General features: G+C 35.3%; 1 protein-coding gene across 5 annotated transcripts in view; it reads right to left on the reverse strand.

The window, feature by feature from the left end:
* The window catches only part of LOC131125718 (sodium channel protein type 4 subunit alpha-like), a 58877-nt gene that overhangs the window by 22005 nt on the left and 23120 nt on the right, over positions 1 to 13752 (reverse strand). For 3 of the 5 annotated variants that reach the window (XM_058067523.1, XM_058067522.1, XM_058067525.1), the window contains 9 exons: positions 12735 to 12876; positions 11716 to 11913; positions 11469 to 11651; positions 9459 to 9836; positions 9254 to 9383; positions 7752 to 7990; positions 6376 to 6549; positions 5934 to 6290; positions 77 to 484 (listed from right to left, as the gene is read on the reverse strand). In XM_058067523.1, the coding sequence (XP_057923506.1) occupies positions 77 to 484; positions 5934 to 6290; positions 6376 to 6549; positions 7752 to 7990; positions 9254 to 9383; positions 9459 to 9836; positions 11469 to 11651; positions 11716 to 11913; positions 12735 to 12876 (2209 nt within the window). The remainder of the gene's footprint in view (positions 1 to 76; positions 485 to 5933; positions 6291 to 6375; positions 6550 to 7751; positions 7991 to 9253; positions 9384 to 9458; positions 9837 to 11468; positions 11652 to 11715; positions 11914 to 12734; positions 12877 to 13752) is intronic. The other 2 variants (XM_058067526.1, XM_058067524.1) reach the window with 1 other exon arrangement.

Consider the following 13752-nt stretch of genomic DNA (forward strand, 5'->3'; position numbering starts at 1 on the left):
ATCTCTCTCTCTCTCTCTCTAGGGCCCCCTTCATTGTCTCACATTTGTGATCTTCTCCAAAAGATGACAAACTTACTTTGTTGTCTTCATCCTCTGACGACTCGGAAATCTCCTCCTCTTCTATAAACTCCACATCAGACTCTCCGGGCGCAATGGGAACAATAACGGTCAGGTTTGGGTTGGTCATGTAGCTGTCCTCTTCCGGTATGATGTACTTCTCTCCATAACGTCCATAAATTCCACCATTACTGTCCAGATGATTGCCAACCATCTTGACGGCTTTACAGGTTTCTTTGGTTTTCTTTTGCCTGCATTTCAAAGTGTGGTTGAAAAGGTCTACGATGCCTCTGCTAAGCCAAGAGACACCAGAGTGGATGCGAGCGATGGCGATCTGGATGTTATTCAAATCGCCGTCCTCATCTGGAGCGGAAAGGTTGTCAGAGCTGAACGAGCTAAGCAGCAAGGCCAGGAAGAGATTCAAGACCTGTCGGCACACAAAAATGGCGTCAATGGCATCTGAAGCTTCATAAATATCTCAGAATATTAAGTTGTCTTATGCACACGTTCATATTTGACCAATATGTCCTCCTAAAAATATTGAGGACCATGCAACTTGGACTAGAGTCATAATTTTGACAATATCATCCAAGACTTGCAACTCGACTTGTACTTTTAACACTAATGACTCCTCGACTTGACTTTGATATTAGTCTGATGATTTGAAAATACTTGAAACTTGAATATGTTGAGTAAAATGTGTCCCAATTCAAAGTATTCAACTAACATTATCACTATTATGTCATTTGCGGATTGATACTGAAATATACAACACCAGCTCTTCAGGGTCTAAAAATCGATACTTTAATTAAAATATCAATACTTGTGATACTTCAGTCATTTGAGGTAATGTTTGTCTGAAATTTTAATTTTAATTTTAATTTTAATTTTAATTTTAATTTTAATTTTAATTTTAATTTTAATTTTAATTTTAATTTTAATTTTAATTTTAATTTTAATTTTAATTTTAATTTTAATTTTAATTTTAATTTTAATTTTAATTAATTTTAACATTTCAGACAAACATTACCTCAAATGACTGAATTTAATTTTAAATTTAAAATAAAAATAAAAAAACATTTCAGACAACCATTACCTCAAATGACTGAAGTATCAAAAGCATTGATACTTCAAAAATTTTTTTAATTTTAATTAATTTTTTTAATCTTAATTATTTTTTTTTATTTTAATTAAAAAATAATTTTAATTTCACTTTAAAAATAATTTTAATTTTACTTTAAAAAATAATTTTAATTTTAATTTTAATTTTAATTTTAATTTTAATTTTAATTTTAATTTTAATTTTAATTTTAATTTTAATTTTAATTTTAATTTTAATTTTAATTTTAATTTTAATTAATTTTAACATTTCAGACAAACATTACCTCAAATGACTGAATTTAATTTTAAATTTAAAATAAAAATTAAAAAACATTTCAGACAACCATTACCTCAAATGACTGAAGTATCAAAAGCATTGATACTTCAACATTTTTTTTAATTTTAATTAATTTTTTTCATCTTAATTATTTTTTTATTTTAATTTAAAAAATAATTTTAATTTCACTTAAAAAATAATTTTAATTTTAATTTTAATTTTAATTTTAATTTTAATTTTAATTTTAATTTTAATTTTAATTTTAATTTTAATTTTAATTTTAATTTTAATTTTAATTTTAATTTTAATTTTAATTTTAATTTTAATTTTAATTAATTTAAATTTAAAATAAAAATAAAAAAACATTTCAGACAACCATTACCTCAAATGACTGAAGTATCAAAAGCATTGATACTTCAAAATTTTTTTTAATTTTAATTAATTTTTTTAATCTTAATTATTTTTTTATTTTAATTAAAAAATAATTTTAATTTCACTTTAAAAATAATTTTAATTTTACTTAAAAAAATAATTTTAATTTTAATTTTAATTTTAATTTTAATTTTAATTTTAATTTTAATTTTAATTTTAATTTTAATTTTAATTTTAATTTTAATTTTAATTTTAATTTTAATTTTAATTTTAATTTTAATTTTAATTTTAATTAATTTTAACATTTCAGACAAACATTACCTCAAATGACTGAATTTAATTTTAAATTTAAAATAAAAATTAAAAAACATTTCAGACAACCATTACCTCAAATGAGTATCAAAAGCATTGATACTTCAACATTTTTTTTAATTTTAATTAATTTTTTTCATCTTAATTATTTTTTTATTTTAATTTAAAAAATAATTTTAATTTCACTTAAAAAATAATTTTAATTTTAATTTTAATTTTAATTTTAATTTTAATTTTAATTTTAATTTTAATTTTAATTTTAATTTTAATTTTAATTTTAATTTTAATTTTAATTTTAATTTTAATTTTAATTTTAATTTTAATTTTAATTTTAATTTTAATTTTAATTTTAATTTTAATTTTAATTTTAATTTTAATTTTAATTTTAATTTTAATTTTAATTTTAATCATTCAAAAATGTCAAGCCTGCGACTTGGGACTTGACTCGACCTTTTTTGAAGACAACAGACTTGCAAAACACTGACTTGCTCCCACCTCTGTTTTTTTAACACACAGTGGGTCAGATTGGAAAGATACTAGTGTGGTGGTGTACCCCAAGGCTCATTTTTAAGTCCATCTTGTTTCTCCACTACCACTGTTTAAATGTGTATTCACCAAGTAGTTCGTAAAAGTCACATGACAAACGATTTTCTCTGACTCATGACGGCACAGATTGCGTTAGTTTCCTTGCATGTGCTGTAAGATGTGCTTCAGAACCGCTTTGAAATCAGGCTGCGACACAGATGACTTCTGGTGCTTTCAGCTCTTCTGAACTCAAGTTTCCAAGCATCCAACTTCCAAGTAATCTGTCTACAAGCTTAGAGAGCAGCAGCGGGAAACACACACAGCGCTGTATGTACGTACATGTGCCTGTGTGCATATGTGACGTGCACAGTCGGTGCACACGGATCATCTTTAGCCACTGAGCTAGTCAGAGATGGGGAGCATGAGCAGTTGATTAGTGATGAATGCCCTTTGACCTTATCGCCCCTTAAGCACCATGGATAATCCCTTGGATAAACAGCTTTCCCACGATTCATGTGCAGAAGAAGTTTCTGTTCACTGTGCAAGGAACACTGTAGTCATCTTTTACACTAACAAGGAAATGGTACGTAATGGTACGATCCACCACCAGGTCCACACCAGGTCCACAAGTCTGTGCTGTTTATTATAATCCAACCAATTAGATTTGTATAATGCATAATTTTACAAAAAAATAATGTGAAGTCAACTAAATTAATAATAATTATACAAAAATGTAATATTAACAAAAAAATACTACAGGCTCTGTAAACTTCTGCAAATTATTTGTATTGGTTTTCATGGCCAAAAAACCCCAAAAACCTAAAAAAAAAATTAAACTCCGGTTTCCTCCCACATTCCAAAAACATGTTAGGTTAATTGGCGACTCCAAATTGTCCATAGGTATGAATGTGAGTGTGAATGGTTGTTTGTCGACAGAAAGGACAAGTTAATGCACTCTTTATATGCAGTCATGGCCAGCAAAGCCTTCTCTGCTGGCCTAACCTCTATCACAACAACATTCACCCCCCTTGCGACGGTCGTGAGGTTAAGCGGTAGAAAATGAATGAATGAATGAATGAATATAACATATTCAGAGCTGCAGCAAGGAGACCCGGGTTCGATTCCCCTCTCATGTATGTCTGTGTGGAGTTTGCATGTTCTCCCCCTGCGTGGGTTTCCTCCCACATTCCAAAAACATGCTAGGTTAATTGGCGACTCCAAATTGTCCATAGGTATGAATGTGAGTGTGAATGGTTGTTTGTCTATATGTGCCCTGTGATTGGCTGGCCACCAGTCCAGGGTGTACCCCGCCTCTCGCGTGAAGACAGCTGGGATAGGCTCCAGCACCCCCGCGACCCTCATGAGGAAAAAGCGGTAGAAAATGAATGAATGAATGAACAAAACAAAAAAAGTCTAATTTCCATTTCTTATTTTTGCATTTTAAAAGTCTACTTAAAACCTCCTTAAGATCCAACAGTGCAAAATCTAAATCCTTGCAATTTTTCAACTGCTTTTACTATTTTGATCAGGAGTATAGATAGTATATATTCTTTCACCAGCAAAATCTGGATGTGGCTGGCTGATCCTTTGTTCAGTACTTAGATCACAATTCCACCCATGGGACTTAGTTCATTGTCAGTGGATGAAACGTTGAGGTTGAGGTCAAACCGCTCCCATTGTCTCTCCGCTGTGGCTACTGTTTGCGTGACATGTGGGGATAATACTTATACTGTACATTATATGACTATGAGAAGACAACAGATGGTTTATTTGTCATCCAGACGTGGTCTGTTTTGAAGTTTTACTAATGCTAATCTGCGAAACAGATGAACCTCAAAATAATCATAGTAATAAATTTAAGGTTATTTTTTTACCTGGCTGTTACTGAGGGATACAGAACATATCTCTTAAATCAATTTTATTTTCTCATTTTAGTATTAATCACTATAGAAACATCTATGGCAGGGGTCTCAAACATGCGGCCCGCGGGCCAAGTGTGGCCCGCAGGCCACTAGTTTGAGGCCCCCGCCTTGATATGAAGTTTAATGTTAGTGCGGCCCGCGCAAGTTTGATATGGATGCTGTATGGTATCATGTACCCAGAAAAAATTATTACGTTTGATTAATGTTCATGTTAAAGGTTAAATAACTGTTAATGGTTATCCTCCTTATCCATGTGGAAGTGGTAGGTTTTTGGCTATTTAAGTTTAAAGGAAATAACTTGAAGGCTACCGTTTAGGTCGCTAAGCTCTCTAGTTTGCGAGTTAGCATGTGTCTCAAGACCCTGCAGTTGCGCAATATGTTGTAAATAAAAAGAGTATAAATGTGACTATAGTTGTGTTTTGTCATGTCTACAGGGCTCTAATAATGCTTTGTTCATTTTAATCTGAAAAAAAATATAATTTGTCTACCCACCAACTAACAGTTGTGGCTCTAAATATTGCTTTATAGTCATTATTATTATAACTGGGTCGAAACCGACCCTAACAATACAGTGGTCATAATTTGAACCAGACCATTAAAATTTTTTTTTTTTGTTTTATTTTGTTGAAATAGAGTTTCCTGACAAAGTCAAAAAATCCTTGATGCAATAAACAAAAGTTATGTGATTCTTTTTATGCATTAAAATGTCAAACAGGGGGCGGCACGGCGGTCCAGTGGTTAGCGCGCAGACCTCACAGCTAGGACACCAGGGTTCAATTCCACCCTTGGCCATCTCTGTGTGGAGTTTGCATGTTCTCCCGCGTGCATGGTTGTTTGTCTATATGTGCCCTGTGATTGGCTGGCCACCAGTCCAGGGTGTACCCCGCCTCTCGCCCGAAGACAGCTGGGATAGGCTCCAGCACCCCCGCGACCCTCGTGAGGAAAAAGCGGTAGAAAATGAATGAATGAATGAATGAATGAAAAATTGCAAGAATTTCTATTGCACTGTTTTATAATTGACAGCTAGGAGACCAGAGTTCGATTCCACCCTCGGCAATCTCTGTGTGGAGTTTGTATGTTCTCCCCGTGCATGTGTGGGTTTTCTCCGGGTACTCCGGTTTCCTCCCACATTCCAAAAACATGCTAGGTTAATTAGCGACTCCAAATTGTCCATAGGTATGAATGTGAGTGTGAATGGTTGTTTGTCTATATGTGCCCTGTGATTGGCTGGCCACCAGTCCAGGGTGTACTCTGCCTCTCGCCCGAAGACAGCTGGGATAGGCTCCAGAACCCCCGTGACCCACTTTAACGATGTAGATACGATTATAAAGATAATAAAATAGCTAAATAATCGCAAATGTACTCACCACCAAATTCCCAATGACCATGACCAGCATGAACACCAGGATACAGAGAGGTTGCCCGGCTACTTCCATACAATCCCACATGGTTTCAATCCATTCGCCACACAGCACTCTGAACACAATCAGGAAGGAGTGAAAGAAGTCCTTCATGTGCCAGCGAGGAAGCTGACAGTTATGAGAGATCTTGCACACACAGTCCTGGTAGTTCTTGCCAAACAGCTGCATGCCCACCACGGCGAAGATGAAGACGATGATGGCCAACACGAGCGTCAGGTTTCCCAGCGCCCCGACTGAGTTGCCAATGATTTTAATGAGAGTGTTGAGGGTGGGCCAAGATTTTGCCAGTTTGAAGACACGTAACTGAAGTGGAGAAACCGGGACAAGAACGACATTTGAATTATTCAGTCGCTTGATATCGTTGTCAGAAATGTTCTTCAAGACTTACCAGTCTGAAGGAGCGCAGAACAGAAAGCCCCTCAACGTTGGAGAGACCGAGCTCCATCAAACTGAGGCAAACAATGATCCCGTCAAAAATATTCCAGCCCTGTTGGAAGTAGTAGTAAGGATCCATGGCGACCAGCTTCAGTACCATCTCAGCAGTGAAGATCCCGGTGAAGACCTGCAAAACCGTACATAGACCACATTCTTAACCCTTAGATGCACGAGTGACTGGACCCTACACTCTTCCATAAGTGGGCCAAAAATGACCCATACTAGAATCAATGCGTTTTTATGCCAATTTTGCCATTTTTGTTAGGAATAATCACTTGTATGATATTTAGTATTATATTTAGGACCACACAAGAATGATTTCATATTAGAAACATAGTAATTCTTCACTTTTTTACATCAAGAAAATGACGCCATACAACAATAGAAAATGTGAGGATCCATTGTGTGTTGCATAAAGGTGAGTTAAAAACGTGAATGGCATGATATTAAAAACATGTTTTTTGAGGAATACATGGAATATGAAATAAAAAAAAAATTATTACAAAGATATTTCAAGAAAACAACCTGACCGGGTCATTTTTGACCCACTTATGGAAGATTGGGGTAGTAACACAAAAACAAAAATTTCTTAAAATGTTAAAAATGTGAATGGCATGATATCAAAAACATGTTTTTTGAGGAATATATGGAATATGAAATTATAAAAAAAATTTAATTACAAAGATATTTCAAGAAAACAACCTGACCGGGTCATTTTTGACCCACTTATGGAAGGTTGGGGTAGTAACACAAAAACAAAAAATTCTTAAAATGTTAAAAATGTGAATGGCGTGATATCAAAAACATGTTTTTTGAAGAATACCTGGAATATGAAATTATAATTTTTTTTCATTACAAATATATTTCAAGAAAACAACCTGACCGGGTCATTTTTGACCCACTTATGGAAGGTTGGGGTGGTAACACAAAAACAAAAATTTCTTAAAATGTAAGTTATGAATGTGAATTACATGATATCAAAAACATGTTTTTTGAGGAATACCTGGAATATGAAATGATAACAATTTTTTTATTCCAAAGATATTTCAAGAAAACAACCTGACGGGGTCATTTTTGACCCCCTTATGGAAGGTTGGGGTAGTAACACAAAAACAAAAATTTCTTAAAATGTATAAAAGGTAAGTTAAAAATGTGAATGGCATGATATCAAAAACATGTTTTTTGAGGAATACATGGAATATGAAATAACAATTTTCATTACAAATATATTTCAAGTATAGTTTCAGAAGTGGAGAGAAAAGAACTTTATTTTCATTCTTTTCTCCTTCAGAAACCTAACAAGGGCCGTTACATTAATCAAATCCTCACCAGATTCCCCACTGAGAGCATGGTGTTGAACTCCTCAGTCATGGGGTAGTGTTCCAGGGCCATGAAGAGGGTGTTCAGTACGATGCATATGGTGATACCCAAGTCCAAGAAAGGATCCATCACCATCAGTTTCACCCATTCCTTCAGTTTCAGCCACCAGGAGCAGCAGTCCCATATCAGGTACTTCTTGGCAAACGTGTACCAGCAGGGGTGGCACTTTTGTCTCGACTCTTCCAACTCTGCAAAGAACAAATTTTTACCAAACTGGACGTTAACCCTCCTCTTGTGTTAGGGTCGGCACCGACTCGTTTTACATTTTTATGCATAAAAATAATCACATAACATTTGTTTATTGCATCAAGGATTTTTGACTTTGTCAGGAAACTCTATTTAAACAAAATAAAACAAAAAAAAACAATTTTTACTACATTTTAAAATGGACTGGTTCAGATTAAAATGAACAAAGCATTATTAGAGCCCTGTAGACGTGACAAAACACGACTATAGTCACATTTATACTTTTTTTTATTTACAACATATTGCGCAACTGCAGGGTCTTGAGACACATGCTAAATTCGCAAACTAGTGAGCTTAGCGACCAAAACGGTAGCCTTCAAGTTATTTCCTTTAAACTTAAATAGCCAAAAACTTACCACTTCCACACGGATAGGGAGGATAACTATTAACAGTTATTTAACCTTTAACATAAACATTCATTTTTTCTGGGTACATGATACCATACAGCATCCATATCAAACTTGCGCGGGCCGCACTAACATTAAACTATCATATCAAGGCGGGGGTCTCAAACATGCGGCCTGCGGGCCAAATGTGGCCCGCAGGACCCCTGCTATAAAGCAATATTTTGAGCCAATAAAACGGCAAATAATAAAAAACTTAAGAAACCACATATAATAAAATTAATAACGCATTATTAGAGCCCTGTAGACATGACAAAACACGACTATAGTCACATTTATACTCTTTTTATTTACAACATATTGCGCAACCGCAGGGTCTTGAGACACATGCTAACTCGCAAACTAGGGGGCCTAAACTAACGTCTTGCGGGCCACATTTGGCCCATGGGCCGCGTGTTTGAGACCCCTGCCATAGATGTTTCTTTAGTGATTAATACTAAAATGAGAAAATAAATCAAACTAATTGATTTAAGAGATATGTTCTATAGCTCTCAGTAATAGCCAGGTAACAAAATAATTCAATTTATTAATATGATTATTTTGAGGTTCATTTTACCATTTTTGGAAATTGAAATGGAGGGGTATAGTGACAAAAAAAGGCCTACATGCCCACACTAAAAGTATTAAAAGCAACATTTTCATAGATGAGGAAGCCTAAGAAGGTAACCAAGACACGAGAAACAAATTTGATGGTAACTTATTATTTTTAGTGTATTTTATAGCTGATTTAATACATGGGTCAAAACTGACTTGTTAACATAAGAGAAAGCTAAAGATATTTGAATGGTTCTAAAGACTAACCGTCCATGGCATCACTGAAGAAGCTGACAGAACTGAGTCCCCTTTTTCTGTGCACAGGAGGACCCTCCGTCACGGTGGGGGATGGTTGAAGGAGAACCTTTTGGACACTGTCTTCTGCACCGATGGGCTTCTGGTGGGTGGACATATACAACAGAGTCTTCAAACGCTGCTGCCGCATAAATGAAGAATCGTTACGAACACTCACGCTTACTGCGTCCTCCTTGATCCTTTCCATGCTGTAGGCCGGTAAGGAACTTGGGGTGTGGGGTCCCACCGCTGTCACCCCATTGTGGTCGAGGGAAACGTTGAGCCGTCCGTTCACCGTCAAGCTGGGGGTGAAGACCTGCGAGCAATGGCTCCTCACGCTTCCTGTTCTTCTCTTCCAGTGCGTTGCAGTTGAACTGGCGCGGCTTCGGAAAGCGTCCCCGTGGATGCTGTACTCGTCGTCGCCGAAGTCAGCCTCGGAGTTGTTGCGTACCCGAAATGCGCTGAAGATGCTGATCTGGCTGGCGCGTCTGGTGCTGAGCGGGTGAGAGGAGAGCGTGGCCAGCAGAGGGTGGGCTGGCAGGGGGGACAGAGGAGGCTACAGACAGGAAGAGGACATGTTAGCTTTGATAGCTTTGAATAAACACAGAAAATATGGTAATGGTTTTATTTCATTTGAACATGCATCAGATTACAATTGAATGCATCACATAATCAGTTCACAGTTCCACATGTCCAAAAGGAGTAGGAAGAAGCAAAGCTTATTAAATCCTACCCCTCCATCTGGTATTTTTACAATCAGTAACTGTTACATTTGTTCACTTCCTGCTTTCCTAATATATATATTTTTTTTTTTTTTTTTTTTTTTTTTTGTCATGTACCGAAGTATGAGGTGATATGACCATACAATGACATGACATACAATGTAATACAATGACCACACAATGACCCTCCAACTGTTACTTTTACAATCAGTAACTGTTACATTTGTTCACTTCCTGTTTTCCTAACATAGTTTAAGTTTAAATTTTAAAAATTTTTGAATTTTTAAATTTTTTTTTTTTATTTTAAAATTTTTATTTTTTTTTAATTTAAAACAGTAGGAAGAAGCAAAGCTTTCATTTGTTGACTTCCTGCTTTCCTAATATAGTTTAAGTTTAATTTCTAAAAAAAATTTAAATGTAAAATTTTTTTAAATTTAAATTTTTTTTTTTTAAATTTTCATTTAAAACAGTAGGAAGAAGCAAAGCTTACATTTGTTCACATCCTGCTTTCCTAATACAGTTTAAGTTTATTTTTTAAAAAATTTTCAAATGTAATTTTTTTTTTAATTTTAAAATTTAAAAAAAAATAATTTTAATTTAAAACAGTAGGAAGAAGCAAAGCTTACATTTGTTCACTTCCTGCTTTCCTAATATAGTTTAAGTTTTTTTATTTTTATATTTTTTTTTTTTTAGTATTTTTTGTCACGTACCGAAGTACTTGGTGATATGACCATCCAATGACATAATGGGTACCATAGTAAGTGTCAATATAGTGATATGTATAGCACATCATGACTGGTTCAAGACTCTTCATCCTTGTATTTAGCAAACATCAACTGCTTGTATTGTTTCTTGAATTGGCTCATCGTTGTGCATTGTTTGAGGGTCTTACTCAATCCATTCCATAGTTTGATTCCACAAACTGAAATGCTATGGCTTTTTAACGTAGTCCTAGCATATAAGTGTTTTATTTAAATGTAGTTCTTCCCTGAGATCATATTTCTTTTCTCTTGTAGAGAAGTATTGGATGACATTTTTAGCTAATTGGTTATTTTTAGCCTTATGCATTATTTTAGCTGTTTGAAGATGAACTATATCAGCAAGTTGAAGTATTTGTGATTTTAGAAATAAGGAGTTAGTATGTTCTCTGTAGGCAGCATTATGAATTATCCTTACTGACCTTTTTTTGCAGTACATTTAGCAAGTGAAGATTGCTTTTATAGTTATTAGCCCATATTTCCACACAATAAGTAAGATATGGTAGAACCAGAGAGCAAAAGAGTGTGGAGTGATTTCTGATTGAGAACAAATTTTGCTTTGTTCAATATTGAAATATTTCTGTAATATGTACTATATAATATTTGTAATATGAGGTTTCCAGCTCATATTTTCATCTATTGTGATCTAATATGAAGTAAATGGCAACGGCTAAAAAGTTGCCCCAACAAAGTCACTGTGTGACGTACCTTCAGCTCATCTAGTGGGTCAATCGTGTCTTCAGCTTCCTCCGCGGTTTCTTCCGATAACGTCCTGTGAGATCGTCTCCTCCTCGTGCTGCTTCTCCTCATGCTTCCTGTCTTCACGCAGAACGGAGACAACTCCGGGGACAAGATGGAGTCCGTCTCTTGCGCTTGCCTCTTCGCTGCCAACTTCACACAACAACAAACGGCGTTAATAGATTGTTTATCGTTCGCCGCTTCGCTCTGACCATACCCTTTGCTCTCGACGGAGATGCTCCATGGCCATTTGGAACTCTCTCTCCTTCTGCCAGGCTTCAGCGATGGTGGCCTGATTCTGCTCCTCGTAGGCCATGGCTACGACAGCCAGGATCAGATTGACCAGGTAGAAGGAGCCCAGGAAGATAACCAGCACAAAGAACACCATGTAGGTCTTTCCGGCTGAGCGCAGTGTCTTGAAGACATAAGACACAAATGCATAAGGATGGAAGTCGGTTGATTGTTTTTTTTTGGTCCATTTCACAATTACTTTACAACGTGAAAATACTACAGTAAACCTCGGATATATCGGACTCGGATATATCGGAAATTCGCTCACAACGGACAGATAAAAAAAGAACCGATTTTTCTGTATTGCATTTCCAATAAAAATTCATTGCATATATCGGATTTTTTATAACGGATTTCACCTATTTCGGACAAAATCTCCAGTCCCGTTCCAATGCATTTCCATTAAATTTCCCTCGCATATATCGGATGGCCGCATCGTGGCGCTCCGATTCACCGAATCGTGACAGGCCGCTATACGACGTCATTTGCAGCGTTGCCTGCACGTCCAGGTACATTGGAAACATAGTCAAGGAAGTGCCTTTTTATAACGGATAAAATCCGATTTACGCATATACCGGATATAAATCCGATATATGCGTAAAACGGACATTTTCCGGTATACGCATATAACGGATTTCGCTTATATCGGACAAAACCAGTGGGAACAATTGAATCCGATATATCCGAGGTTTACTGTATTTTGCTTGAAACTTAGCTGTTCTCCTGCTGATTACTAAAGAACGGAATAAGGTAGAAACAAATGTATATTTTTTTTAAATGAAAGATAAGAGTCTAAGCTTCCTGGAACAAAACAGTCTGTGCGCCTTAAAAAATCTGTCAAAATCATCAAAAAATGGCCATTACCGAGAGTTGTTAAACTGTACTAACTGGGCCTAGTTAGCCATTTTTTTCTCATGTGTGAATGGAAAACAGGTGAAATTGTACCTGGTGAAACAGTTTTTCCCAGTAGTCCTGGGTCATGAGACGGAAAAGGGCCAGAAAAGCCCAACCGAAGGTGTCAAAGCTGGTGTAGCCGTAGTTTGGATTTCTTCCAACCTTTAGGCAGTCAAAACCATCCGGACATTTCCTGTAATGCACAAATAGAGTACTCAGATTTGTAAAAAAAATAAAAATAAAAAAATGACATGCTGAATAAAAAAAAAAAAAAAAAAAAACAGCGCAAAATCCAGTCAAAAGCATTTAAAGGGACAGATACGGTTGTGATAGCGTACAACATGGCATGACTACTATTTTGATTAAAAATATACTAAACCAAGTATACCAAAACCAAGTACTTGCAGTACCACATAGTGTGAACATCATGCAGCAACACAACATGGTATAACTACTATTTTGAATACAAATATACTAAATCAAGTATACCAAAACCAAGTACTTGCAGTACCAGATAGTGTGAACATCCAGCAGCAACACAACATGGTATTACTACTATTTTGAATAAAAATATACTAAACCAAGTATACCAAAACCAAGTACTTGCAGCACCAGAGAGTGTGAACATCCAGCAGCAACACAACATGGTATTACTACTATTTTGATTAAAAAATACTAAACCAAGTATACTAAACCAAGTACTTGCAGTACCACATAGTATGAACATCCAGTAGCAACACGACTTGGCATGACCACTATTTTGATTAAAAATATACTAAACCAAGTATACCAAAACCAAGTACAAGCAGTCCCAGATAGTGTGAACATCCAGCAGCAACACGACATGGCGTGATTACTATTTTGATTAAAAAGTACTAAACCAAGTATACTAAATCAAGTACTTGCAGTACCAGATAGTGTGAACATCCAGCAGCAACACGACATGGCATGGCATTACTACTATTTTGATAAAAAATATACTAAACCAAGTACTTGCAGTACCAGATAGTATGAATATCCAGCAGCAACACAATGCTATGGCATGACAAAAAAAAAAAAAAAAAAAAGA

Source organism: Doryrhamphus excisus, chromosome 3, assembly GCF_030265055.1.
Source record: "Doryrhamphus excisus isolate RoL2022-K1 chromosome 3, RoL_Dexc_1.0, whole genome shotgun sequence".
NCBI classification, from domain to species: domain Eukaryota; kingdom Metazoa; phylum Chordata; class Actinopteri; order Syngnathiformes; family Syngnathidae; genus Doryrhamphus; species Doryrhamphus excisus.